A 26,677-nucleotide genomic window follows, 5' to 3' on the forward strand; every position below is an offset into this window, starting at 1 on the left:
TTGTTTCAACAGCGCAGTTTCAGTGAGCCGCTGTACCAGTCCTTTTACACAGGGGATAATGCAACAACCAAGGGCCGTCAAAACTCCTGCTACTACGATCAAGGATACAGATACGGACGCTACGGTCCCTTTCCATCTAGCCAACCGAAACTGCGAACATCCCGTGACGGAACGGCCGGTTCCTAATTACTCTGCCAATTCACTGGCAGGCGCCGGAACCCCCTTCAACGCCCCGCTTACTGCGCCACCCTCCGCGCCACTACTGCCGGCCATTGAAGCGCAGCGGCGCTCACTCAACCTCGCACACACGCACCCCCTCCCGCGCCCACCACCCCCACCTCACGGCCGCTGCTCCACCGCCCGCCCCCGCCCTCCCGGGGCTCAACCCGCCGCTCTGGCCCACTCTCGGGCGCTCCGCTCGCAGCCGCGACCCCCGAGCGCCCCGCCGCCGCGTCGCCGGGGCCTCCCAGCGGCCCCTTCGGGCCCCCGCGCGCCCGATTCGCTCGGCCCCGCGCCGAATTTGCATGCCCCGCCCCCGGCACCGCCTCTCCCTCCCCGCGGCTCGCCGCCCGCGTGCCCCGCCCACCGAGCCCCTGCGCCCGACCTCCGCTCCGCGCTGATTGGCGCAGCTCGGCCTCCTCTGGGCGTTCGCCCCGCCCCTTCGCCCGCCCCCCTCCCCTCCCCTCCGGCGTGATTTGCATGCCCCGCCCCTCTCCCCGGAGCCGCGCCGCCGCCCGCCGCCTCATTGGCCGGGGCCCCGGGCCGCCCGCCCCGGCGGCACCGAGCAGCGCCGCGGGACCTGCGCGCGGCCGGCCGGGCCGGGCCGCTCTCGTCGGCAAGGAAGGCCCGGGCGGCCGGCCGGGCGCGGCAGAAGGGGGAGCGGAGCCGCCGCACGAGGAGGGGCTGCGAGCGCTGAGCGCGCTCGGGCCGGAGGGGAGACGCTTTGTCTGCTCCGGGAGCCGGGAGGAGACGCGACCGGGACGGCGACCCGAGCTGGCCGCGAAGGGGCGTCCGGAACTGGGAAGGACGGCCGGGGGGCGGCTGCTGCTCAGGAACCGGCCGGGCAACCGGACACGCGCGCGGCGGTAGCTTTGCGTGTGCGTACACGCTGTTGTCGTTACTTTCTCTTAATTTGCTGTCCTATTAAACTGTCTTTATCTCAACGCGCACGCTTTACCCACCCCACCCCCGCTTCTCCCGCCTTTCCCGGAGCGGGGGGACTGGAGGAACGGGGCGAGGAAACGGCTGCGCGGCGCTGAGCTGAGCTGTGCGGCAGGTTGAAGCTCGGCAGCCGGAGAGGCTCCCGCTGCCCCGGCATCGCGGCCAGACCCCGTCGCCTTCCCCTCCCCCGACAGCTGAAGCTGTTCTGTGTTATGTAGCCCCGCTACATAACCTGCTCCCGTAAAGCTGGCAAGCGCCGTGTGCTCGGGGTGCGCGCTACTCCGTGCCCGGGGCGGCACCGGCACCGCGCCTCGGCGGCCCGACCCGGCCGCTGCCGCCCATAGTGCCGGCAAGCCCTGCACGGCACCTCCGCCCTGGGTTCCTCCGAGCCAATCACGGAGCGTTTCCGCCCTGAGTGAAGGCTAGCCGTGACGCCGCTTCCGCCCTGGGTTCCCAGCCAATCCCGGAATGCTCCCGCCCTCACTGACGGCTCGCTCGGACACCGCATCCGCCCTCACGGTCCAGCCAATCACGGAGCCGTTTTGGCCCTCGGTGAGGGCACGCCCTGACGTCACTTCCGCCCCCGGTTCCCTCCCACGTAACGGGTCTCAAGGCAGTTCGTTCCCTTTCAACAATAACGGAGCGCGGCTGTGCTTCAGAACGATTGCATTTCTTGAAATCTCTAGGAAGCAGTCCGTGAAATGTGATCTCGGACCCTCGCCTTTTAAGCATCAGAGGCAAACGTGCTATCTGTAGATGCTCCTTAGAAGCTAAACTGTCAGTCTGCAATTGTTTTACCTTTACTGCAACTCAGGACCGCACTCGGAGCGCTGACTCAATGCCGTGTGTGCTGTCTCCAGCTAGCTGTCAGGCACACGCTGCTCCACGGAGAAGTCAAATTTCCTCTGAAATTGCTTACCCAAACCAGTATGGGACGCAATAGGAAACCAGGGAGGAAGCAACCTCTCCTCTGCACTCAGAGTCCGTCCTGCCGTCAGCTACAGCATGGGACAGAAACCGTATTATTCAGATGCGGAGGTATCAAAGATGATCCTCTGAAGTCGCATCGGAGAACTTGAGGCTGGGGGCTGGCAGGAAGAAAAGTAACTAACAAGACAAGCCATCCTAAGTCTGTAAAAAAAAAAAATAGAAAAAAGGAAAAAATAGAAATAGAAAAAAAATAGAAAAAAAAGAAAAAGGTCGGGGGGTGGGAAGCCAGTAAGAATCAGCCTGATAAAAGGTTTACAAATGAGATGAAGAAGAAGAGGAGAAGGGGAGAGATTGTCTATGCAAGGCAAGAGACCCAGGAGGCAAAGGCTGAAGTCTAGGCAGGCAGACTAGAATGTGACGAGGAAACATGCTGGCTTTCTATGAAGAAGAGAGCTAGCAGCAAGGAAGTAATAATGCCAGACGAGGGAGACTAGTGCCTTTTCCTTTCACGTGAACATACTCCCTTCACTAGAGCATACTCCCCTTCAGTATGAAACGAGGACCAACGCTCACAAAATTCAGTTATAAAATAGGAAGCTGCCCTTTGGCAGTCTCTTTCTAAGTGCCCATACCCATCACTTGCTCCTCAAACACTTGCTCATATGTTAGAGAAATGCTCAATCAGTCTTGCTAAAAATACTAGCAGTGAGAGCCTAGACTCATCGCTCCACAAGCGAGTGAAAGCAATCATTCTGCCTCGGTGCAAACATGCAGTATCAGTATGGGACAGACCACTCACAGCCTAGAGCTTCTACTTTCTGTGCTAATTTTTTTTTAGCATATATTCTTAACAGTTGCGATTTGCTATTAGCAATCTATATCAAACATTTGATGTTTAATGGTAGCCTGCAACTCAGCTGCGTTCGGCATGGACAGGAAAGTGCTCATTGGTAGGAACCTCATAAATTGCAAGTTAAGCAGGGAACCTACGTTATAAGACACGTGCAGAAACCGCAGCACCTGAACGTAAGCTAACTCCTTCTCTACGCTGGGTATCAAAAACCAACCCTGAATAACTCTCGACATTGCAGAAGCAAGTCCCAAGAATGTGCCCGTAGAAAAAAAAAAATTGGGATGGCAACAGAATTCATTTCAGAAGAGTCTTTTGAGGCAAGACTTCTTGCAGCCTTCCAGTAACTCACCAACAGAAATACACTTTTGTTATCAAAGATCTCTCTGCATTACAGTTTGCGACGTGCCAGTTTCACACATTTTCTAACCCAAGACCAGCTTCTCGATGCACCCCTCGAACGCAAGAGAACGGATTTAGTCTATGCTGCCTGAACTGTACTTTCCTCAGTCAGAAGGTAATATGGTTCGTTCCGGAAAGCATCATTTTTCAGTAACAACCTTCCCCACAGGGGCCAAACATTACGTTAACCAGCCCAGGAGATACTCATGCTATTTCATACATGACGATAACAGGGCAGATACTTGCTATATTCAATTCCTAAAGCGAGCCTCCTTTGGCAAAAGAAAACGCTATTTATTTATTTATTTAGATTTTTTTTTTTTTTTAAACAATGCCGTGGGTTGCTGCTTTCAAAGGCCTCTCTGTCTTCTCTGATGAAGACATCTCTCATGTAATTATGGAAGCTGCAGCTGTTTCCACTGACAAGCTCTCAAAGTCCTGGGCTCACTAACCTGTGACAGCCGTAATATCCAATTGCAGGTGACGGAATATTCTAGTTCTGCTCATTTCCTTTGAGGCCCAGAAAAGCTCATGACAACAGGAGTACCATGAAAGGACCCATAATATTACCTTTATTTTCAGCTTCTTCTAAGTCCTTCTCGTTTGCCAAGAGAATTTCTTCTCTCTGATCAGGTAACAAGTCAGCAAGACGATAATCAATCTCCGCTCTCTGAAAGAGAAAAGTTTCTGAACTGCATCCTTATATGAAGTCCGTGGTGTTTGACATCTGGCTCACTTCAGCTCATTTCTACTGACACATCTTCTCGCCGTCTTGACTCCCTGGATGCTTGGAGCCAGCTGATTTTTTCCAGGACCCATTTGTGTTATAAACCTGTATTTTAAGGCTTGCCACGTGTTCCCAACCTTAAAGAGTGAGCACATACTGTTCTCTCACCTGCTCAGGCTGCAGAGCTGCCAGGGTCCTGCCACCAGCTCGAGCCCTTTCACCCTGCTGCTCTGCTGGAGGGCCTGCCAAAACAAACAAACAAACAAAACACAACCACAAGACACGCAGACAAAGGTTACAGCCCATGTGGGAGGAAACGAACGCTAACCTTTCATCTTCCAACTCTTTACTCAAAGCAGGAAAACAGGTACGGTCCTAATAGACATATCAAAGAAATTCACTGTATGCCAGAACAGGAAAATCTGTATCAGATACCAAAATGCTGCCACGGTCCCCGAGCACAGCCCTTTTCAAGGCATCACGGAGATTCAGCAAGATCATCCAGGTCATAGGGGACAAACAAGCTCGTATCAAAGCTGCACACAGCTTGTATCAAAGAGACTTGACAAAGAGCAAAAGAATACAAGGACGGCTAAATCTCAGGAGAGATTTAGGAGAAAACTGAAAACAGGGAGGCATCCTTTGAAAAAGTTTAATTAGACAACTAACGAAAAGAGAAAAGATTGCAAAACAACACGGGAATGTACAAACAGCGCTGGAAGCCAAAAGCGGCCTGAGTAACAGCTTGCAGAATAGCTGCTCTCTCCACGCCTCTCCCTGTGCACACTGAAGGGTTCCTACGGAAGAAAGGTTTTCTTCTTGGCGTGGATATCAAAGAACCTGTCTCAAACTGAAACGATACAGAACAAGTTTTGAAACAGAAGCAGAAGTAACAAGTCAAAAGGCTCACGCAGCATTTCACTAAGGAGTTCTCAAGTAGCTCACGGATAGGCTACGTTTTCATTTTTAACTCTCTTGAAATTGTCTGTAGGACAGATGACTTGAAATGTGACTAATAGGCCCGGACTTCTATTTCAGAAGCGTCCTACAGAAATTGCCAGAGCAGGAATTCCCACATTAAGGAAAATAACAGGAGGTAAGAAAAGAACTAGCGGACACTTGATTAAGAAGACTTAATTAAGGAGCGTTAAAACAGCTTTTTAAAGCGAGGTCATACTTTATAAAGTAGAGCGTATTTTCGTGTTCTTTGAAAAAAAGTGACACACGCGAGGAGATAAGAGTTCATTTTAAAAAGGTACCTGAGTATTTCAAGTGTGTTTTGGAAGACAGAAGACAAAAGAAAGAATGGGAGTAACCACGTTCCATGGTAGAGGAAGGGTCGCAGTAAGATTTCACCTTTACTTTTGCTGTTCACCATATTTGTAATCGTCTGAGACGTGGGGTTACAAGATGAAAAGCTTTATAGCTGATACAAATTTATTGCAGTAGGACAAAGTGAAAAGCGCTGATATCGCACTTTTTCCCAGAAAGGAACTTCTCGGAAAAGGAGCTAAGTTTCCTGGTGGACGCCAACTTGAACACGAAACAGCAATGTGCCTTTGCTGCAAAAGCAGCTGAGGGTATCCTGGGTGGCATTAGGCAAAGTATTGCCAGCAGGTCAAGAAAGGCGATCCTCCGCCTCTGCTCAGGAACGGTGAGGCCGCACCTGGAGTGCTGGGCCTGGGCCTCCCAGTACAGGAGGGACCTGGACACACTGCAAAGAGTCCAACGGAGGGCCACGAGGACGGTAAGGGACTGAAGCACCTTTCCTATGAGGACAGGCTGGGAGAGCTGGGACCGTTCGGCCTGGAGAAGAGGAGGCTTGGAGGGGATCTCATCGATGTCTGTAAATACACGAAGGGAGGGTGGAAGGAAGACAAAGCCAGACTTTTCTAACTGGTACCCAAGGAACAAAAAAGGAGGCAACAGACACAGGCCGAAACATAGGATGTTCCCCTCCTGTGGTTTCCTGAACATCAGTAAATACTTTTTCGCTGTGAGGGTGACTGAGCACTAGCGTAGGCTGCCCAGGGAGGTCGTGGAGTCACGGTCTTTGTGAGGTTTCAAAACCTGTCTGGACGTGGTCCTGGAAAACCAGATCTGGGTGGCTCTGCTTGAGCAGGGGTGTTGGACCGGGTGACCTCTGGAGGTCCTTCCGACCTCAACCAGCCTGTGATTCCTTTGCAGCCGCTATGCAACCAAATAGCAAGCACAATTCAAAGCAGATAAACGTGAAGAAATGCAGAGGCAAAAGGGGAAATCAGGCCTCGGTACTGCACATAATCCTATGAAAACATCACCCCAATGCTCATCAGCGTCGAAGAGCAACTTACACGTTTAAGCTTTTGGAAAAGGCCTAGGAAAGGCAACAAGAAACATCACCAGTCTGATCAAAACTCAAAGTTAGCCTTGCTATCTCATAAACTGAAGGTTCATTTGCATCTTGGATGCTACACAGAATTTTATTTTTGCCTATCTTAAAAAGGTCACAGTAGAATAAAAACAGTTTCAGCCAAGAGAAACAGGGATCGCCAAACTTTTGGAACAGTTTCTGTAGAAAAGGACTAAGAAAAAACCTTTTTCATGTGACAAAGAGACGATGAGGGAAAAGACGATGTCTCATATCATAGAAGTTGAACAGAGATCGATCACCCGTGTTCTCTTTCCATACAGAAGGCGGGGGCATCAAAAGCTAGCAGGAAGCAAACTTCAACGCTCCTCCTGCCCACAAACACACACAAAATAAAGGAAGCAGTTCTCCACATAGTGCTAGCTCCAGAGTTTACGCACAATACCTAGTTAAGGCTCGTGACTGCTGTGACCCACGGATGCTAAGTGTTTACATGGGTTCAAAGGATATGGCCGATTTTTACAAGAAACACATTAAGCGTTTTTATACTCAAAGGCATTGGCTTGTCTTAAAGTGCAAGTCACAAGTATCGCTCTATACTCGTTCCATTCTGCTAAGACCACCGATCTTTGGTCTGACTTTCTGCGGCCCTTGTTACATTGTCACAGCAACACAGAGGCAGGAAAACATTCCTGCATACGGTAACAAAAGACCGAGTCATTAAAAGAACTTACGACAAAAACCCAAACTACACACTATCTTAGTTCAGCCGTACATTCTATATGCACGCTTTCACCCTGGAATCTTCAATAATAGATGATAACCTCTAAGACTAAAAGCAATACAAATTCTACCCAGTTCTTTGAATGCAAGTCTGATGCAGCAAGTCATCAGCTGGAAGGAACCCGAGCAGAGGATTCAAGATGTTCTATTCCAACATTAAAAGTTACCTTTCAAAAGCCGTTTGTCAAGCAGAGCGTAGTTTCCCATTTGTTGAACAGGCAGGCCTAGCCAAATTTTGACCCTAAACTTCCAGGAAATCTCTACAGCTCCCAATGTACATGTTACTTCCGTACTCACCTGCAGGTTTTACCTCTGAAAAAAAAGTTCCAACTTTCTTCCCTTCCACAACACCTGTGATGACATGACCCGAGATCTTTGGGTGGGTTCCACTTGCAATCACTGCAGAGGTGCCTCCTTGGAGGGCCCACAGAGCTGCTTTCACCTGCGATGAAGGATAGAGCCAGTTCCCGAAAATGCACTTGTTATTTGAATCCCCATGCTCAACACGAATTCTTGCTCCACTTTGATCACTTATGTTTCCCACCTGGGATTTGGTTCCAAACGTCACCGATTGTTGGTCTCCTGGGTAGGATATGTCAGTGAGCTTTGCATCATCGGATCCAGGAGGGCTGTCAAAGAGTCCTGAAATGAATAATAAAAAATTGTTAATGTTACATATCTTCTGTTCCAAAGCTCACCAGGGAAAAATAACTAAAGCCTTTGAGGCTAAAAACCTGTATTCCACTCTACAGGATTCAAAACTTCCACTGAACCCTCCTTTTGTGGAACTGAAAGGATGAAACACTAACATGCAGGCTCAAGATGCGTAACTTCACCGGAATTGTAGCTAGTGTGAGGAAACAGAATATCCACATGCTGAATAGCATCACGTACGCTGGGAAGTACCCACACTTCAGTGAGGTTAGAGAGAAAACCGGAAAGAAGTTTCCAGCTTTTATACGGTTCAGAATCAGGGCTGACACACAAGAGTGCACAACTGAACAAAGGACAGTCCTCTTCACCTAAAATCTCAGATGATATTCCCGAATGCTGTGTTGTACACTGATAAACCGGGCAACTTAGAAATATGTATAAAGGCTAACTATTGAGTTCTGCAAAGAAAGGACACAAGACTATAGACACACACTTATTCATTTTAAATAAATATTGTACTTTTATTTAACTATGTTCTGAGTTGAGCGATACTTCTGTTTACCTAACATGTAAACCCTAAACTCTACCGCCAAACTTCCCAGAAGTTCTATGCGAACAAACACGTCACAGATTAAAGCGCACAAGTGAAGAGTACCTGAACTCTTCCTTTACAGCTTGGGAAGGAAAGGACACTTCTTTCCATAAAGAAGATACCACAGCAAATGAATAAGCTGTGAGGAAATGGGAGCGGTGTTTTCGTTTGTTTTTTATTTTTATTTTTTTATAAGTTGTTTGGACTACCATTTTTGTTATTTTTTTTTCCTGAGGCAGTCATTTCAACTAGAATCAACCATGAAATCCATCTGAAACAGCTGGAAGAAATTGTGGTTATGAAAAGCCAACCTCCTTCCTTCTCGGGGCCTACAATATGGACCAAAGTCCAGAAGCCACCGAAGGAAACACGTCTGGAGATGATAAAAAGAGTACGTGATTTTGTTGATGGCCTGGTGTGAAACTGTACCTACCACCTTCCTCTTTCCAGAAAAGTACCTTCAACATCAACAGGTGACAGACTTCACGGCAGCACAGCTCACAAGACTAGACCACTATCAGCCACACGTCTGGGAGACAGAAAAGCTAGCAAGCTCCAGGTATCTGGAAAGCAATATCCAGGACATGTAAAGTACCCATAAATCACTGAAAGACAGGATCCACTGCCGGAAGAAGCAAACGATTGTAGAATAGCGTTCGGCTTATATGCAGGGAAAGACTATGTATTTAGAATCAGGAGCGTTACTCATGACTATATACAATTCCGAGGAGCTAGCCGAAGTACCGTAGCGTCCACACAGGGCGTGCCTTCCAATCCTTTTACCGGCTTTGTTGCCCTCCTCTGTACGCTTTCAGGGATCTTAACGTTCTTTTTATATTGTAGAGCCCAGAATCGCACACAATATTGAAGGAGAGGCTTCGCCAACGCTAAATACAGTGGGAGAATCACCTCTTTTGACCAGCTGGCTACGCTGTGTTTAATATATCCCAAAATACTAGACGATAACCCGTGCTTCTGAATCCTCTAGCTATCTTCCCAGGGCCCTGAAATTTATTTTGATTGAACACAGACTTCTTGCTGCAAACTTGTTGGTACCCACGTGAAAGAGCAGGAGTAGGGAATAATCTGAAGTTTGAACTAAGCTCGTAAGCTCGCTAGCAATGTCCCTGATCCAAGCCCCAGGCAGGTAGAAAAGCTCTCGGTAAAGATGGTCTGATCTGCAGATGGGAGCCTCTGTTCCCTTCAGAAGGCAGTCACCTGTGACTATAACCTGGCACTATTTCTTCACAACGCTGGCCTTGATCTCTCGATCACTCTACAATTCCACGAAAGGAATTGCCTCCCAAGTCGTTCTTGACTGACCGCAACTAGCGTTCCATAAAGCCCTGCAAGCACTTGTTCATTGTTTCTAGGATAATTCTTAAAGCTGAAGCGGGAGGAAAAAAAAAGAAAAAGAGGGGGGGGTGGGGAAGAAGCACAGCCATTCCTTTCTTCAGTAATGTGAGCAAAAAGCTCAGGCGCTCGGCAACAACAGAATCGTAGAATATCCTGAGTTGGAAGGGACCACCGAGGATCATCGTTAAGGACCACCGAGTCAAACAACGCGCTTTGAAAGACAAAACACAGAAGAACCTGCACGTTATTTAATCTCAGCTGTAGAGTCACGTGTATTTGTACCCGCTCATTCCTTCACCTGCCAGTTTATTGTGCTACAGACGCTACAGAACACACAAACTGCAAGGTTACTACTACCTTTTGTAACCGATGCGACCTTTGGTAGGGCTAGCCGTCTAAGAGAGCCACCAAAATCCCCTTCACGCCCGGATTTCACCCGGAGGTCGCTGCGACTTACCCGGACAGCTGGGACAGACGGGCTGCTCTTTCTCCTGGGAAACCTGCGACTGCAGCACGCCAGCTGCAGCTTTCCTCCCTTCAGCTGCCGCGCCACCTTCGCTCGGCGACAAACCCCGCGGGGGTCCCAGCGGCGGGGAGCTGCTTCTGCCCTGGTGAGCCGCAGGGAAAGGAGAGAGCCGGCCGTCAGCGCGCGGGGGGAGGAAAACCTCCGAGGCGCAGCCCGACGATCGAGCGCAGCGAGGACCCGCGCCCGGCCGCCGCAGCCCCCACCCCTCCCGGCCCGACGCTCCGGGGAAGCGCCCCCGAAGGCTCTCGCTCGCCTCACCGCCGGCAGCCGCGCTCGCAGCCAGCGGCAACCTGCGCCTCCCGGCGCGCACGGCCCGGCCCCGGCCGCGGCCCCGGCTCGGGGAAAGACCGGCCGCGCGCCACAGAACTACAGCTCCCAGCATGCCGCGGGACGGAGCAGTCCATCCGCCCCAGAGGGGAGTCGGCCAAGCGCACGCAACCGCCCCCCCCCGCGCCGCTTCGCCCCCCTCTCCCCCAGCCCTCCGAAGCCCCGCGCAGTGCGGACCCCGCCGCACGCCCGGTCCGCTCCGCTCCGCTCCGGCGCCGCCCCCGCCCCGCACAAGGGCCGTTTCCGCAGAAGCCGCCGACCGCGTGGCGCCCCAACCGCCCGCCGCCTCGCCCCCTCCCGGCCCGGCCCGGGGCGGCGCCGACCACCAACCTCGTTGCGGCACCGCGCCGCGGCGGCCCGGCCCGACAGCTTCCGCCCATAGTGCCGGCAAGCCCTGCACGGCACCTCCGCCCTGCGTTCCTCCGAGCCGATCACGGAGCGTTTCCGCCCTGAGTTAAGGCTAGCCGTGACGCCACTTCCGCCCTCACTGTCCAGCCAATCACGGCGCCGCTTCCCTGTGGGAAGGCGACCCTGAGGCTGCCCCCGTGCTGCCTTTTTATCTATTTATTTATTTATTTATTTTTAAAGAAGGCGCGGGTGTTCTTGGTCCTCTCTCGTCAAGTCTGTCTGCGAGAAACATCTCAAATAATTTTCTTGACACGCGATCTTCTGTGAGGCTATTTTATTCGCGGTTGCAGTGGCGGGCGTCCTGCCGATCAGGAGCGCATTGCAGTAAGCACAGCATCAACTTTTATTCCCTGTTCCCCGACGCCCGATCCCCTCCCCTGTATGTACCATGTATGTACAATTTTACTTCTTTTTCAACCCTTTAATTTCTCCCTTCGTATTTCCTTTTTTTTTTTTTTTTTCCCCTTTCTTATGTTTCAGGAACCTGTGATCTTTGTTTTACCGTGCCCACGCTGCTCAACCTGTTTTTCCTCAAGCTTCTGCCTTATTTCGGAACAGTGAGGCCGCCTACTGTCCGCTTACCCACGTGGCGTTTCTCCTCATTATGACTGCACAACTACCTCGGAATACAGAAAATTAGTTCTCTACTGCAAAAACACAACTTAGTTTCTCACAGCTCCCTCCTCTCCTTTCCTTACTCCTACTGTTGTTTTTGCACCTCTTCACGTACCGCGCTCTTGAGTTTCTCCAACGTTAAGGCGCAATAGTCTTCTTTGGATGTCACGGGGGATGGGAGGCGTACAACGCCATTATTTTTACAATACCAACAAATAGTTGTTTGAGCCAATTCTGTTCAGGTAACCACGAAGTTAGTTTCTCCCACATGTTTCTAAATGCCCAGGAACTGTCATCTTGAGCTACTCTATGTAGGATCTTTCCCCCCCCACGCCCCCCAGTATACCTTTTTTTCCCCCCAAATATCAGTCAAATCCGTCCCGTTTGATCTACATCTATACAGCAACTAGCATTAATTACAGTGCACGCTCCTCCTTATGAGGTTATTAATGAATCTAATACTATTCGATTCTACGGTGCTATTTTTGCAAACTTATCAAACTTATTTTCTAGTTCTTCAGTTATAGCGGAGATATTTGCAATAGCTTTTTCTAATTCACCCACCCCTCACCGAGGTAAAAACCACCTTGCAAAGCTGTGAAATACTAGAGAATTTTACTAGAGAATTGTCTGGAGTCCGCTTAATCCTGCGTGTGGTCTCAAGGGGGCTTTGGCTTTGTGGGTCTTCAATAATAGTCACGTTTGGAATTACTGCCTCCAGGGTGCAAGCTCCCTTCCATCCCAGGGGCAACACCTTCCTGGCTTTATTGCCACGTAGCCAGTACCACCTCTCGCCATTTGGGACAGGCCATCCAGGTGCAGGATTCTCACGTCGCATCTGGCACGCGCTATGTATATTAGCGCTCCTGTGGCTACCATATTTGGTGCAGCGTGGATTATTCCCTGCGTGGATAATTCCACACCCAGGGTCAGTACTATCGCCCCCTGAGTTTCTATCAATGTTGTTTAAAAGGCACCTTCGATAACACGGTATATTGTAGCCAGGATTACGCGCAGGGAGTGTGAGAAACACTCCGTAGCCAGTAGCTTAGGCTCAGGCGAGGATCTCAGTGAAGTAGTAATTTATTCGCGATCGCAATGGCACGCGTCCCACAAGCAGGAGCGCGCCTACTAGTCACACAGTACAGTTTATGTACTTTCTTTCTCGACGACCGGGACCCTCCCGTGTTTCCCCACTGACTGGGTATTCCGGGTTCACAACCTATCCGACGCTTCACAGACACTACGTGGCCTTCAGTTGCCGGCCTGTTCAATTTCAAATTTCTTTTGACTTTTTTACTGTTTGAAGCGGTAATGTTTCTTCACTGATCTGACTTGACACCGTGATTTTCACCTAGCTGCTCTGAGGAGTCCGGTTGTCTGCATTTTACAAGGTTGTCCGTTAAGCTTTCTTATCACTGCGAGCCTATCTCAACACCGCATTCCTTCCCTCTAAACAACGTAACTCTGCAAAAACAACATTTTTATTCCCACAATTCCCCCCTTTTCTTCTTTATAAATTGTTGATTTTTGCAAAACTTTTCTCTGCGGTGTAATTTGGTAGATCTCTTCCTCTTCTTCACCTTCTTTGCTTTCCATCCCCTCTAATATCATCGCCTTACGTGAGTAAGGTGGTGGCTCCACGGTCATTTGTTTCAACAGCGCAGTTTCAGTGAGCCGCTGTACCAGTCCTTTTACACAGGGGATAATGCAACAACCAAGGGCCGTCAAAACTCCTGCTACTACGATCAAGGATACAGATACGGACGCTACGGTCCCTTTCCATCTAGCCAACCGAAACTGCGAACATCCCGTGACGGAACGGCCGGTTCCTAATTACTCTGCCAATTCACTGGCAGGCGCCGGAACCCCCTTCAACGCCCCGCTTACTGCGCCACCCTCCGCGCCACTACTGCCGGCCATTGAAGCGCAGCGGCGCTCACTCAACCTCGCACACACGCACCCCCTCCCGCGCCCACCACCCCCACCTCACGGCCGCTGCTCCACCGCCCGCCCCCGCCCTCCCGGGGCTCAACCCGCCGCTCTGGCCCACTCTCGGGCGCTCCGCTCGCAGCCGCGACCCCCGAGCGCCCCGCCGCCGCGTCGCCGGGGCCTCCCAGCGGCCCCTTCGGGCCCCCGCGCGCCCGATTCGCTCGGCCCCGCGCCGAATTTGCATGCCCCGCCCCCGGCACCGCCTCTCCCTCCCCGCGGCTCGCCGCCCGCGTGCCCCGCCCACCGAGCCCCTGCGCCCGACCTCCGCTCCGCGCTGATTGGCGCAGCTCGGCCTCCTCTGGGCGTTCGCCCCGCCCCTTCGCCCGCCCCCCTCCCCTCCCCTCCGGCGTGATTTGCATGCCCCGCCCCTCTCCCCGGAGCCGCGCCGCCGCCCGCCGCCTCATTGGCCGGGGCCCCGGGCCACCCGCCCCGGCGGCACCGAGCAGCGCCGCGGGACCTGCGCGCGGCCGGCCGGGCCGGGCCGCTCTCGTCGGCAAGGAAGGCCCGGGCGGCCGGCCGGGCGCGGCAGAAGGGGGAGCGGAGCCGCCGCACGAGGAGGGGCTGCGAGCGCTGAGCGCGCTCGGGCCGGAGGGGAGACGCTTTGTCTGCTCCGGGAGCCGGGAGGAGACGCGACCGGGACGGCGACCCGAGCTGGCCGCGAAGGGGCGTCCGGAACTGGGAAGGACGGCCGGGGGGCGGCTGCTGCTCAGGAACCGGCCGGGCAACCGGACACGCGCGCGGCGGTAGCTTTGCGTGTGCGTACACGCTGTTGTCGTTACTTTCTCTTAATTTGCTGTCCTATTAAACTGTCTTTATCTCAACGCGCACGCTTTACCCACCCCACCCCCGCTTCTCCCGCCTTTCCCGGAGCGGGGGGACTGGAGGAACGGGGCGAGGAAACGGCTGCGCGGCGCTGAGCTGAGCTGTGCGGCAGGTTGAAGCTCGGCAGCCGGAGAGGCTCCCGCTGCCCCGGCATCGCGGCCAGACCCCGTCGCCTTCCCCTCCCCCGACAGCTGAAGCTGTTCTGTGTTATGTAGCCCCGCTACATAACCTGCTCCCGTAAAGCTGGCAAGCGCCGTGTGCTCGGGGTGCGCGCTACTCCGTGCCCGGGGCGGCACCGGCACCGCGCCTCGGCGGCCCGACCCGGCCGCTGCCGCCCATAGTGCCGGCAAGCCCTGCACGGCACCTCCGCCCTGGGTTCCTCCGAGCCAATCACGGAGCGTTTCCGCCCTGAGTGAAGGCTAGCCGTGACGCCGCTTCCGCCCTGGGTTCCCAGCCAATCCCGGAATGCTCCCGCCCTCACTGACGGCTCGCTCGGACACCGCATCCGCCCTCACGGTCCAGCCAATCACGGAGCCGTTTTGGCCCTCGGTGAGGGCACGCCCTGACGTCACTTCCGCCCCCGGTTCCCTCCCACGTAACGGGTCTCAAGGCAGTTCGTTCCCTTTCAACAATAACGGAGCGCGGCTGTGCTTCAGAACGATTGCATTTCTTGAAATCTCTAGGAAGCAGTCCGTGAAATGTGATCTCGGACCCTCGCCTTTTAAGCATCAGAGGCAAACGTGCTATCTGTAGATGCTCCTTAGAAGCTAAACTGTCAGTCTGCAATTGTTTTACCTTTACTGCGACTCAGGACCGCACTCGGAGCGCTGACTCAATGCCGTGTGTGCTGTCTCCAGCTAGCTGTCAGGCACACGCTGCTCCACGGAGAAGTCAAATTTCCTCTGAAATTGCTTACCCAAACCAGTATGGGACGCAATAGGAAACCAGGGAGGAAGCAACCTCTCCTCTGCACTCAGAGTCCGTCCTGCCGTCAGCTACAGCATGGGACAGAAACCGTATTATTCAGATGCGGAGGTATCAAAGATGATCCTCTGAAGTCGCATCGGAGAACTTGAGGCTGGGGGCTGGCAGGAAGAAAAGTAACTAACAAGACAAGCCATCCTAAGTCTGTAAAAAAAAAAAATAGAAAAAAGGAAAAAATAGAAATAGAAAAAAAATAGAAAAAAAAGAAAAAGGTCGGGGGGTGGGAAGCCAGTAAGAATCAGCCTGATAAAAGGTTTACAAATGAGATGAAGAAGAAGAGGAGAAGGGGAGAGATTGTCTATGCAAGGCAAGAGACCCAGGAGGCAAAGGCTGAAGTCTAGGCAGGCAGACTAGAATGTGACGAGGAAACATACTGGCTTTCTATGAAGAACAGAGCTAGCAGCAAGGAAGTAATAATGCCAGACGAGGGAGACTAGTGCCTTTTCCTTTCACGTGAACATACTCCCTTCACTAGAGCCTACTCCCCTTCAGTGTGAAACGAGGACCAACGCTCACAAAATTCAGTTATAAAATAGGAAGCTGCCCTTTGGCAGTCTCTTTCTAAGTGCCCATACCCATCACTTGCTCCTCAAACACTTGCTCATATGTTAGAGAAATGCTCAATCAGTCTTGCTAAAAATACTAGCAGTGAGAGCCTAGACTCATCGCTCCACAAGCGAGTGAAAGCAATCATTCTGCCTCGGTGCAAACATGCAGTATCAGTATGGGACAGACCACTCACAGCCTAGAGCTTCTACTTTCTGTGCTAATTTTTTTTTAGCATATATTCTTAACAGTTGCGATTTGCTATTAGCAATCTATATCAAACATTTGATGTTTAATGGTAGCCTGCAACTCAGCTGCGTTCGGCATGGACAGGAAAGTGCTCATTGGTAGGAACCTCATAAATTGCAAGTTAAGCAGGGAACCTACGTTATAAGACACGTGCAGAAACCGCAGCACCTGAACGTAAGCTAACTCCTTCTCTACGCTGGGTATCAAAAACCAACCCTGAATAACTCTCGACATTGCAGAAGCAAGTCCCAAGAATGTGCCCGTAGAAAAAAAAAAATTGGGATGGCAACAGAATTCATTTCAGAAGAGTCTTTTGAGGCAAGACTTCTTGCAGCCTTCCAGTAACTCACCAACAGAAATACACTTTTGTTATCAAAGATCTCTCTGCATTACAGTTTGCGACGTGCCAGTTTCACACATTTTCTAACCCAAGACCAGCTTCTCGATGCACCCCTCGAACGCAAGAGAACGGATTTAGTCTATGCTGCCTGAACTGTACTTTCCTCAGTCAGAAGGTAATATGGTTCGTTCCGGAAAGCATCATTTTTCAGTAACAACCTTCCCCACAGGGGCCAAACATTACGTTAACCAGCCCAGGAGATACTCATGCTATTTCATACATGACGATAACAGGGCAGATACTTGCTATATTCAATTCCTAAAGCGAGCCTCCTTTGGCAAAAGAAAACGCTATTTATTTATTTATTTAGATTTTTTTTTTTTTTTAAACAATGCCGTGGGTTGCTGCTTTCAAAGGCCTCTCTGTCTTCTCTGATGAAGACATCTCTCATGTAATTATGGAAGCTGCAGCTGTTTCCACTGACAAGCTCTCAAAGTCCTGGGCTCACTAACCTGTGACAGCCGTAATATCCAATTGCAGGTGACGGAATATTCTAGTTCTGCTCATTTCCTTTGAGGCCCAGAAAAGCTCATGACAACAGGAGTACCATGAAAGGACCCATAATATTACCTTTATTTTCAGCTTCTTCTAAGTCCTTCTCGTTTGCCAAGAGAATTTCTTCTCTCTGATCAGGTAACAAGTCAGCAAGACGATAATCAATCTCCGCTCTCTGAAAGAGAAAAGTTTCTGAACTGCATCCTTATATGAAGTCCGTGGTGTTTGACATCTGGCTCACTTCAGCTCATTTCTACTGACACATCTTCTCGCCGTCTTGACTCCCTGGATGCTTGGAGCCAGCTGATTTTTTCCAGGACCCATTTGTGTTATAAACCTGTATTTTAAGGCTTGCCACGTGTTCCCAACCTTAAAGAGTGAGCACATACTGTTCTCTCACCTGCTCAGGCTGCAGAGCTGCCAGGGTCCTGCCACCAGCTCGAGCCCTTTCACCCTGCTGCTCTGCTGGAGGGCCTGCCAAAACAAACAAACAAACAAAACACAACCACAAGACACGCAGACAAAGGTTACAGCCCATGTGGGAGGAAACGAACGCTAACCTTTCATCTTCCAACTCTTTACTCAAAGCAGGAAAACAGGTACGGTCCTAATAGACATATCAAAGAAATTCACTGTATGCCAGAACAGGAAAATCTGTATCAGATACCAAAATGCTGCCACGGTCCCCGAGCACAGCCCTTTTCAAGGCATCACGGAGATTCAGCAAGATCATCCAGGTCATAGGGGACAAACAAGCTCGTATCAAAGCTGCACACAGCTTGTATCAAAGAGACTTGACAAAGAGCAAAAGAATACAAGGACGGCTAAATCTCAGGAGAGATTTAGGAGAAAACTGAAAACAGGGAGGCATCCTTTGAAAAAGTTTAATTAGACAACTAACGAAAAGAGAAAAGATTGCAAAACAACACGGGAATGTACAAACAGCGCTGGAAGCCAAAAGCGGCCTGAGTAACAGCTTGCAGAATAGCTGCTCTCTCCACGCCTCTCCCTGTGCACACTGAAGGGTTCCTACGGAAGAAAGGTTTTCTTCTTGGCGTGGATATCAAAGAACCTGTCTCAAACTGAAACGATACAGAACAAGTTTTGAAACAGAAGCAGAAGTAACAAGTCAAAAGGCTCACGCAGCATTTCACTAAGGAGTTCTCAAGTAGCTCACGGATAAGCTACGTTTTCATTTTTAACTCTCTTGAAATTGTCTGTAGGACAGATGACTTGAAATGTGACTAATAGGCCCGGACTTCTATTTCAGAAGCGTCCTACAGAAATTGCCAGAGCAGGAATTCCCACGTTAAGGAAAATAACAGGAGGTAAGAAAAGAACTAGCGGACACTTGATTAAGAAGACTTAATTAAGGAGCGTTAAAACAGCTTTTTAAAGCGAGGTCATACTTTATAAAGTAGAGCGTATTTTCGTGTTCTTCGAAAAAAAGTGACACACGCGAGGAGATAAGAGTTCATTTTAAAAAGGTACCTGAGTATTTCAAGCGTGTTTTGGAAGACAGAAGACAAAAGAAAGAATGGGAGTAACCACGTTCCATGGTAGAGGAAGGGTCGCAGTAAGATTTCACCTTTACTTTTGCTGTTCACCATATTTGTAATCGTCTGAGACGTGGGGTTACAAGATGAAAAGCTTTATAGCTGATACAAATTTATTGCAGTAGGACAAAGTGAAAAGCGCTGATATCGCACTTTTTCCCAGAAAGGAACTTCTCGGAAAAGGAGCTAAGTTTCCTGGTGGACGCCAACTTGAACACGAAACAGCAATGTGCCTTTGCTGCAAAAGCAGCTGAGGGTATCCTGGGTGGCATTAGGCAAAGTATTGCCAGCAGGTCAAGAAAGGCGATCCTCCGCCTCTGCTCAGGAACGGTGAGGCCGCACCTGGAGTGCTGGGCCTGGGCCTCCCAGTACAGGAGAGACCTGGACACACTGCGAAGAGTCCAACGGAGGGCCACGAGGACGGTAAGGGACTGAAGCACCTTTCCTATGAGGACAGGCTGGGAGAGCTGGGACCGTTCGGCCTGGAGAAGAGGAGGCTTGGAGGGGATCTCATCGATGTCTGTAAATACACGAAGGGAGGGTGGAAGGAAGACAAAGCCAGACTTTTCTAACTGGTACCCAAGGAACAAAAAAGGAGGCAACAGACACAGGCCGAAACATAGGATGTTCCCCTCCTGTGGTTTCCTGAACATCAGTAAATACTTTTTCGCTGTGAGGGTGACTGAGCACTAGCGTAGGCTGCCCAGGGAGGTCGTGGAGTCACGGTCTTTGTGAGGTTTCAAAACCTGTCTGGACGTGGTCCTGGAAAACCAGATCTGGGTGGCTCTGCTTGAGCAGGGGTGTTGGACCGGGTGACCTCTGGAGGTCCTTCCGACCTCAACCAGCCTGTGATTCCTTTGCAGCCGCTATGCAACCAAATAGCAAGCACAATTCAAAGCAGATAAACGTGAAGAAATGCAGAGGCAAAAGGGGAAATCAGGCCTCGGTACTGCACATAATCCTATGAAAACATCACCCCAATGCTCATCAGCGTCGAAGAGCAACTTACACGTTTAAGCTTTTGGAAAAGGCCTAGGAAAGGCAACAAGAAACATCACCAGTCTGATCAAAACTCAAAGTTAGCCTTGCTATCTCATAAACTGAAGGTTCATTTGCATCTTGGATGCTACACAGAATTTTATTTTTGCCTATCTTAAAAAGGTCACAGTAGAATAAAAACAGTTTCAGCCAAGAGAAACAGGGATCGCCAAACTTTTGGAACAGTTTCTGTAGAAAAGGACTAAGAAAAAACCTTTTTCATGTGACAAAGAGACGATGAGGGAAAAGACGATGTCTCATATCATAGAAGTTGAACAGAGATCGATCACCCGTGTTCTCTTTCCATACAGAAGGCGGGGGCATCAAAAGCTAGCAGGAAGCAAACTTCAACGCTCCTCCTGCCCACAAACACACACAAAATAAAGGAAGCAGTTCTCCACATAGTGCTAGCTCCAGAGTTTACGCACAATACCTAGTTAAGGCTCGTGACTGCTGTGACCCACGGATGCTAAGTGTTTACATGGGTTCAAAGGATATGGCCGATTTTTACAAGAAACACATTAAGCGTTTTTATACTCAAAGGCATTGGCTTGTCTTAAAGTGCAAGTCACAAGTATCGCTCTATACTCGTTCCATTCTGCTAAGACCACCGATCTTTGGTCTGACTTTCTGCGGCCCTTGTTACATTGTCACAGCAACACAGAGGCAGGAAAACATTCCTGCATACGGTAACAAAAGACCGAGTCATTAAAAGAACTTACGACAAAAACCCAAACTACACACTATCTTAGTTCAGCCGTACATTCTATATGCACGCTTTCACCCTGGAATCTTCAATAATAGATGATAACCTCTAAGACTAAAAGCAATACAAATTCTACCCAGTTCTTTGAATGCAAGTCTGATGCAGCAAGTCATCAGCTGGAAGGAACCCGAGCAGAGGATTCAAGATGTTCTATTCCAACATTAAAAGTTACCTTTCAAAAGCCGTTTGTCAAGCAGAGCGTAGTTTCCCATTTGTTGAACAGGCAGGCCTAGCCAAATTTTGACCCTAAACTTCCAGGAAATCTCTACAGCTCCCAATGTACATGTTACTTCCGTACTCACCTGCAGGTTTTACCTCTGAAAAAAAAGTTCCAACTTTCTTCCCTTCCACAACACCTGTGATGACATGACCCGAGATCTTTGGGTGGGTTCCACTTGCAATCACTGCAGAGGTGCCTCCTTGGAGGGCCCACAGAGCTGCTTTCACCTGCGATGAAGGATAGAGCCAGTTCCCGAAAATGCACTTGTTATTTGAATCCCCATGCTCAACACGAATTCTTGCTCCACTTTGATCACTTATGTTTCCCACCTGGGATTTGGTTCCAAACGTCACCGATTGTTGGTCTCCTGGGTAGGATATGTCAGTGAGCTTTGCATCATCGGATCCAGGAGGGCTGTCAAAGAGTCCTGAAATGAATAATAAAAAATTGTTAATGTTACATATCTTCTGTTCCAAAGCTCACCAGGGAAAAATAACTAAAGCCTTTGAGGCTAAAAACCTGTATTCCACTCTACAGGATTCAAAACTTCCACTGAACCCTCCTTTTGTGGAACTGAAAGGATGAAACACTAACATGCAGGCTCAAGATGCGTAACTTCACCGGAATTGTAGCTAGTGTGAGGAAACAGAATATCCACATGCTGAATAGCATCACGTACGCTGGGAAGTACCCACACTTCAGTGAGGTTAGAGAGAAAACCGGAAAGAAGTTTCCAGCTTTTATACGGTTCAGAATCAGGGCTGACACACAAGAGTGCACAACTGAACAAAGGACAGTCCTCTTCACCTAAAATCTCAGATGATATTCCCGAATGCTGTGTTGTACACTGATAAACCGGGCAACTTAGAAATATGTATAAAGGCTAACTATTGAGTTCTGCAAAGAAAGGACACAAGACTATAGACACACACTTATTCATTTTAAATAAATATTGTACTTTTATTTAACTATGTTCTGAGTTGAGCGATACTTCTGTTTACCTAACATGTAAACCCTAAACTCTACCGCCAAACTTCCCAGAAGTTCTATGCGAACAAACACGTCACAGATTAAAGCGCACAAGTGAAGAGTACCTGAACTCTTCCTTTACAGCTTGGGAAGGAAAGGACACTTCTTTCCATAAAGAAGATACCACAGCAAATGAATAAGCTGTGAGGAAATGGGAGCGGTGTTTTCGTTTGTTTTTTATTTTTATTTTTTTATAAGTTGTTTGGACTACCATTTTTGTTATTTTTTTTTCCTGAGGCAGTCATTTCAACTAGAATCAACCATGAAATCCATCTGAAACAGCTGGAAGAAATTGTGGTTATGAAAAGCCAACCTCCTTCCTTCTCGGGGCCTACAATATGGACCAAAGTCCAGAAGCCACCGAAGGAAACACGTCTGGAGATGATAAAAAGAGTATGTGATTTTGTTGATGGCCTGGTGTGAAACTGTACCAACCACCTTCCTCTTTCCAGAAAAGTACCTTCAACATCAACAGGTGACAGACTTCACGGCAGCACAGCTCACAAGACTAGACCACTATCAGCCACACGTCTGGGAGACAGAAAAGCTAGCAAGCTCCAGGTATCTGGAAAGCAATATCCAGGACATGTAAAGTACCCATAAATCACTGAAAGACAGGATCCACTGCCGGAAGAAGCAAACGATTGTAGAATAGCGTTCGGCTTATATGCAGGGAAAGACTATGTATTTAGAATCAGGAGCGTTACTCATGACTATATACAATTCCGAGGAGCTAGCCGAAGTACCGTAGCGTTCACACAGGGCGTGCCTTCCAATCCTTTTACCGGCTTTGTTGCCCTCCTCTGTACGCTTTCAGGGATCTTAACGTTCTTTTTATATTGTAGAGCCCAGAATCGCACACAATATTGAAGGAGAGGCTTCGCCAACGCTAAATACAGTGGGAGAATCACCTCTTTTGACCAGCTGGCTACACTGTGTTTAATATATCCCAAAATACTAGACGATAACCCGTGCTTCTGAATCCTCTAGCTATCTTCCCAGGGCCCTGAAATTTATTTTGATTGAACACAGACTTCTTGCTGCAAACTTGTTGGTACCCACGTGAAAGAGCAGGAGTAGGGAATAATCTGAAGTTTGAACTAAGCTCGTAAGCTCGCTAGCAATGTCCCTGATCCAAGCCCCAGGCAGGTAGAAAAGCTCTCGGTAAAGATGGTCTGGTCTGCAGATGGGAGCCTCTGTTCCCTTCAGAAGGCAGTCACCTGTGACTATAACCTGGCACTATTTCTTCACAACGCTGGCCTTGATCTCTCGATCACTCTACAATTCCACGAAAGGAATTGCCTCCCAAGTCGTTCTTGACTGACCACAACTAGCGTTCCATAAAGCCCTGCAAGCACTTGTTCATTGTTTCTAGGATAATTCTTAAAGCTGAAGCGGGAGGAAAAAAAAAGAAAAAGAGGGGGGGGTGGGGAAGAAGCACAGCCATTCCTTTCTTCAGTAATGTGAGCAAAAAGCTCAGGCGCTCGGCAACAACAGAATCGTAGAATATCCTGAGTTGGAAGGGACCACCGAGGATCATCGTTAAGGACCACCGAGTCAAACAACGCGCTTTGAAAGACAAAACACAGAAGAACCTGCACGTTATTTAATCTCAGCTGTAGAGTCACGTGTATTTGTACCCGCTCATTCCTTCACCTGCCAGTTTATTGTGCTACAGACGCTACAGAACACACAAACTGCAAGGTTACTACTACCTTTTGTAACCGATGCGACCTTTGGTAGGGCTAGCCGTCTAAGAGAGCCACCAAAATCCCCTTCACGCCCGGATTTCACCCGGAGGTCGCTGCGACTTACCCGGACAGCTGGGACAGACGGGCTGCTCTTTCTCCTGGGAAACCTGCGACTGCAGCACGCCAGCTGCAGCTTTCCTCCCTTCAGCTGCCGCGCCACCTTCGCTCGGCGACAAACCCCGCGGGGGTCCCAGCGGCGGGGAGCTGCTTCTGCCCTGGTGAGCCGCAGGGAAAGGAGAGAGCCGGCCGTCAGCGCGCGGGGGGAGGAAAACCTCCGAGGCGCAGCCCGACGATCGAGCGCAGCGAGGACCCGCGCCCGGCCGCCGCAGCCCCCACCCCTCCCGGCCCGACGCTCCGGGGAAGCGCCCCCGAAGGCTCTCGCTCGCCTCACCGCCGGCAGCCGCGCTCGCAGCCAGCGGCAACCTGCGCCTCCCGGCGCGCACGGCCCGGCCCCGGCCGCGGCCCCGGCTCGGGGAAAGACCGGCCGCGCGCCACAGAACTACAGCTCCCAGCATGCCGCGGGACGGAGCAGTCCATCCGCCCCAGAGGGGAGTCGGCCAAGCGCACGCAACCGCCCCCCCCCCGCGCCGCTTCGCCCCCCTCTCCCCCAGCCCTCCGAAGCTCCGCGCAGTGCAGACCCCGCCGCACGCCCGGTCCGCTCCGCTCCGCTCCGGCGCCGCCCCCGCCCCGCACAAGGGCCGTTTCCGCAGAAGCCGCCGACCGCGTGGCGCCCCAACCGCCCGCCGCCTCGCCCCCTCCCGGCCCGGCCCGGCCCGGCCCGGCCCGGGGCGGCGCCGACCACCAACCTCGTTGCGGCACCGCGCCGCGGCGGCCCGGCCCGACAGCTTCCGCCCATAGTGCCGGCAAGCCCTGCACGGCACCTCCGCCCTGCGTTCCTCCGAGCCGATCACGGAGCGTTTCCGCCCTGAGTTAAGGCTAGCCGTGACGCCACTTCCGCCCTCACTGTCCAGCCAATCACGGCGCCGCTTCCCTGTGGGAAGGCGACCCTGAGGCTGCCCCCGTGCTGCCTTTTTATCTATTTATTTATTTATTTATTTTTAAAGAAGGCGCGGGTGTTCTTGGTCCTCTCTCGTCAAGTCTGTCTGCGAGAAACATCTCAAATAATTTTCTTGACACGCGATCTTCTGTGAGGCTATTTTATTCGCGGTTGCAGTGGCGGGCGTCCTGCCGATCAGGAGCGCATTGCAGTAAGCACAGCATCAACTTTTATTCCCTGTTCCCCGACGCCTGATCCCCTCCCCTGTATGTACCATGTATGTACAATTTTACTTCTTTTTCAACCCTTTAATTTCTCCCTTCGTATTTCCTTTTTTTTTTTTTTTTCCCCTTTCTTATGTTTCAGGAACCTGTGATCTTTGTTTTACCGTGCCCACGCTGCTCAACCTGTTTTTCCTCAAGCTTCTGCCTTATTTCGGAACAGTGAGGCCGCCTACTGTCCGCTTACCCACGTGGCGTTTCTCCTCATTATGACTGCACAACTACCTCGGAATACAGAAAATTAGTTCTCTACTGCAAAAACACAACTTAGTTTCTCACAGCTCCCTCCTCTCCTTTCCTTACTCCTACTGTTGTTTTTGCACCTCTTCACGTACCGCGCTCTTGAGTTTCTCCAACGTTAAGGCGCAATAGTCTTCTTCGGATGTCACGGGGGATGGGAGGCGTACAACGCCATTATTTTTACAATACCAACAAATAGTTGTTTGAGCCAATTCTGTTCAGGTAACCACGAAGTTAGTTTCTCCCACATGTTTCTAAATGCCCAGGAACTGTCATCTTGAGCTACTCTATGTAGGATCTTTCCCCCCCCACGCCCCCCAGTATACCTTTTTTTCCCCCCAAATATCAGTCAAATCCGTCCCGTTTGATCTACATCTATACAGCAACTAGCATTAATTACAGTGCACGCTCCTCCTTATGAGGTTATTAATGAATCTAATACTATTCGATTCTACGGTGCTATTTTTGCAAACTTATCAAACTTATTTTCTAGTTCTTCAGTTATAGCGGAGATATTTGCAATAGCTTTTTCTAATTCACCCACCCCTCACCGAGGTAAAAACCACCTTGCAAAGCTGTGAAATACTAGAGAATTTTACTAGAGAATTGTCTGGAGTCCGCTTAATCCTGCGTGTGGTCTCAAGGGGGCTTTGGCTTTGTGGGTCTTCAATAATAGTCACGTTTGGAATTACTGCCTCCAGGGTGCAAGCTCCCTTCCATCCCAGGGGCAACACCTTCCTGGCTTTATTGCCACGTAGCCAGTACCACCTCTCGCCATTTGGGACAGGCCATCCAGGTGCAGGATTCTCACGTCGCATCTGGCACGCGCTATGTATATTAGCGCTCCTGTGGCTACCATATTTGGTGCAGCGTGGATTATTCCCTGCGTGGATAATTCCACACCCAGGGTCAGTACTATCGCCCCCTGAGTTTCTATCAATGTTGTTTAAAAGGCACCTTCGATAACACGGTATATTGTAGCCAGGATTACGCGCAGGGAGCGTGAGAAACACTCCGTAGCCAGTAGCTTAGGCTCAGGCGAGGATCTCAGTGAAGTAGTAATTTATTCGCGATCGCAATGGCACGCGTCCCACAAGCAGGAGCGCGCCTACTAGTCACACAGTACAGTTTATGTACTTTCTTTCTCGACGACCGGGACCCTCCCGTGTTTCCCCACTGACTGGGTATTCCGGGTTCACAACCTATCCGACGCTTCACAGACACTACGTGGCCTTCAGTTGCCGGCCTGTTCAATTTCAAATTTCTTTTGACTTTTTTACTGTTTGAAGCGGTAATGTTTCTTCACTGATCTGACTTGACGCCGTGATTTTCACCTAGCTGCTCTGAGGAGTCCGGTTGTCTGCATTTTACAAGGTTGTCCGTTAAGCTTTCTTATCACTGCGAGCCTATCTCAACACCGCATTCCTTCCCTCTAAACAACGTAACTCTGCAAAAACAACATTTTTATTCCCACAATTCCCCCCTTTTCTTCTTTATAAATTGTTGATTTTTGCAAAACTTTTCTCTGCGGTGTAATTTGGTAGATCTCTTCCTCTTCTTCACCTTCTTTGCTTTCCATCCCCTCTAATATCATCGCCTTACGTGAGTAAGGTGGTGGCTCCACGGTCAT

At 50.4% G+C, this 26,677-nt stretch overlaps 2 protein-coding genes across 2 annotated transcripts; both read right to left on the reverse strand.

Moving 5' to 3' along the window:
- Positions 1 to 3,640: 3,640 nt before the first annotated feature.
- On the reverse strand, positions 3,641 to 13,331 carry LOC308192791 (uncharacterized protein; the record flags this gene model as incomplete). The annotated part of the gene is made up of 8 exons (XM_080586703.1): positions 3,641 to 4,013; positions 4,239 to 4,312; positions 7,514 to 7,645; positions 7,735 to 7,845; positions 10,263 to 10,413; positions 10,590 to 10,697; positions 10,989 to 11,173; positions 13,304 to 13,331. 8 exons carry the CDS (start codon positions 13,329 to 13,331, stop codon positions 3,873 to 3,875), a joined length of 930 nt encoding a protein of 309 aa, XP_080442829.1. The 3' UTR covers positions 3,641 to 3,872.
- Positions 13,332 to 17,228: 3,897 nt separating this feature from the next.
- LOC308192792 (uncharacterized protein) lies at positions 17,229 to 26,677 on the reverse strand (the record flags this gene model as incomplete). The annotated part of the gene is made up of 5 exons (XM_080586704.1): positions 17,229 to 20,976; positions 21,079 to 21,176; positions 23,594 to 23,744; positions 24,336 to 24,520; positions 26,650 to 26,677. 5 exons carry the CDS (start codon positions 26,675 to 26,677, stop codon positions 20,776 to 20,778), a joined length of 663 nt encoding a protein of 220 aa, XP_080442830.1. The 3' UTR covers positions 17,229 to 20,775.

This window comes from Anser brachyrhynchus, assembly GCF_964034855.1.
Source record: "Anser brachyrhynchus genome assembly, chromosome: 3".
NCBI lineage: Eukaryota > Metazoa > Chordata > Aves > Anseriformes > Anatidae > Anser > Anser brachyrhynchus.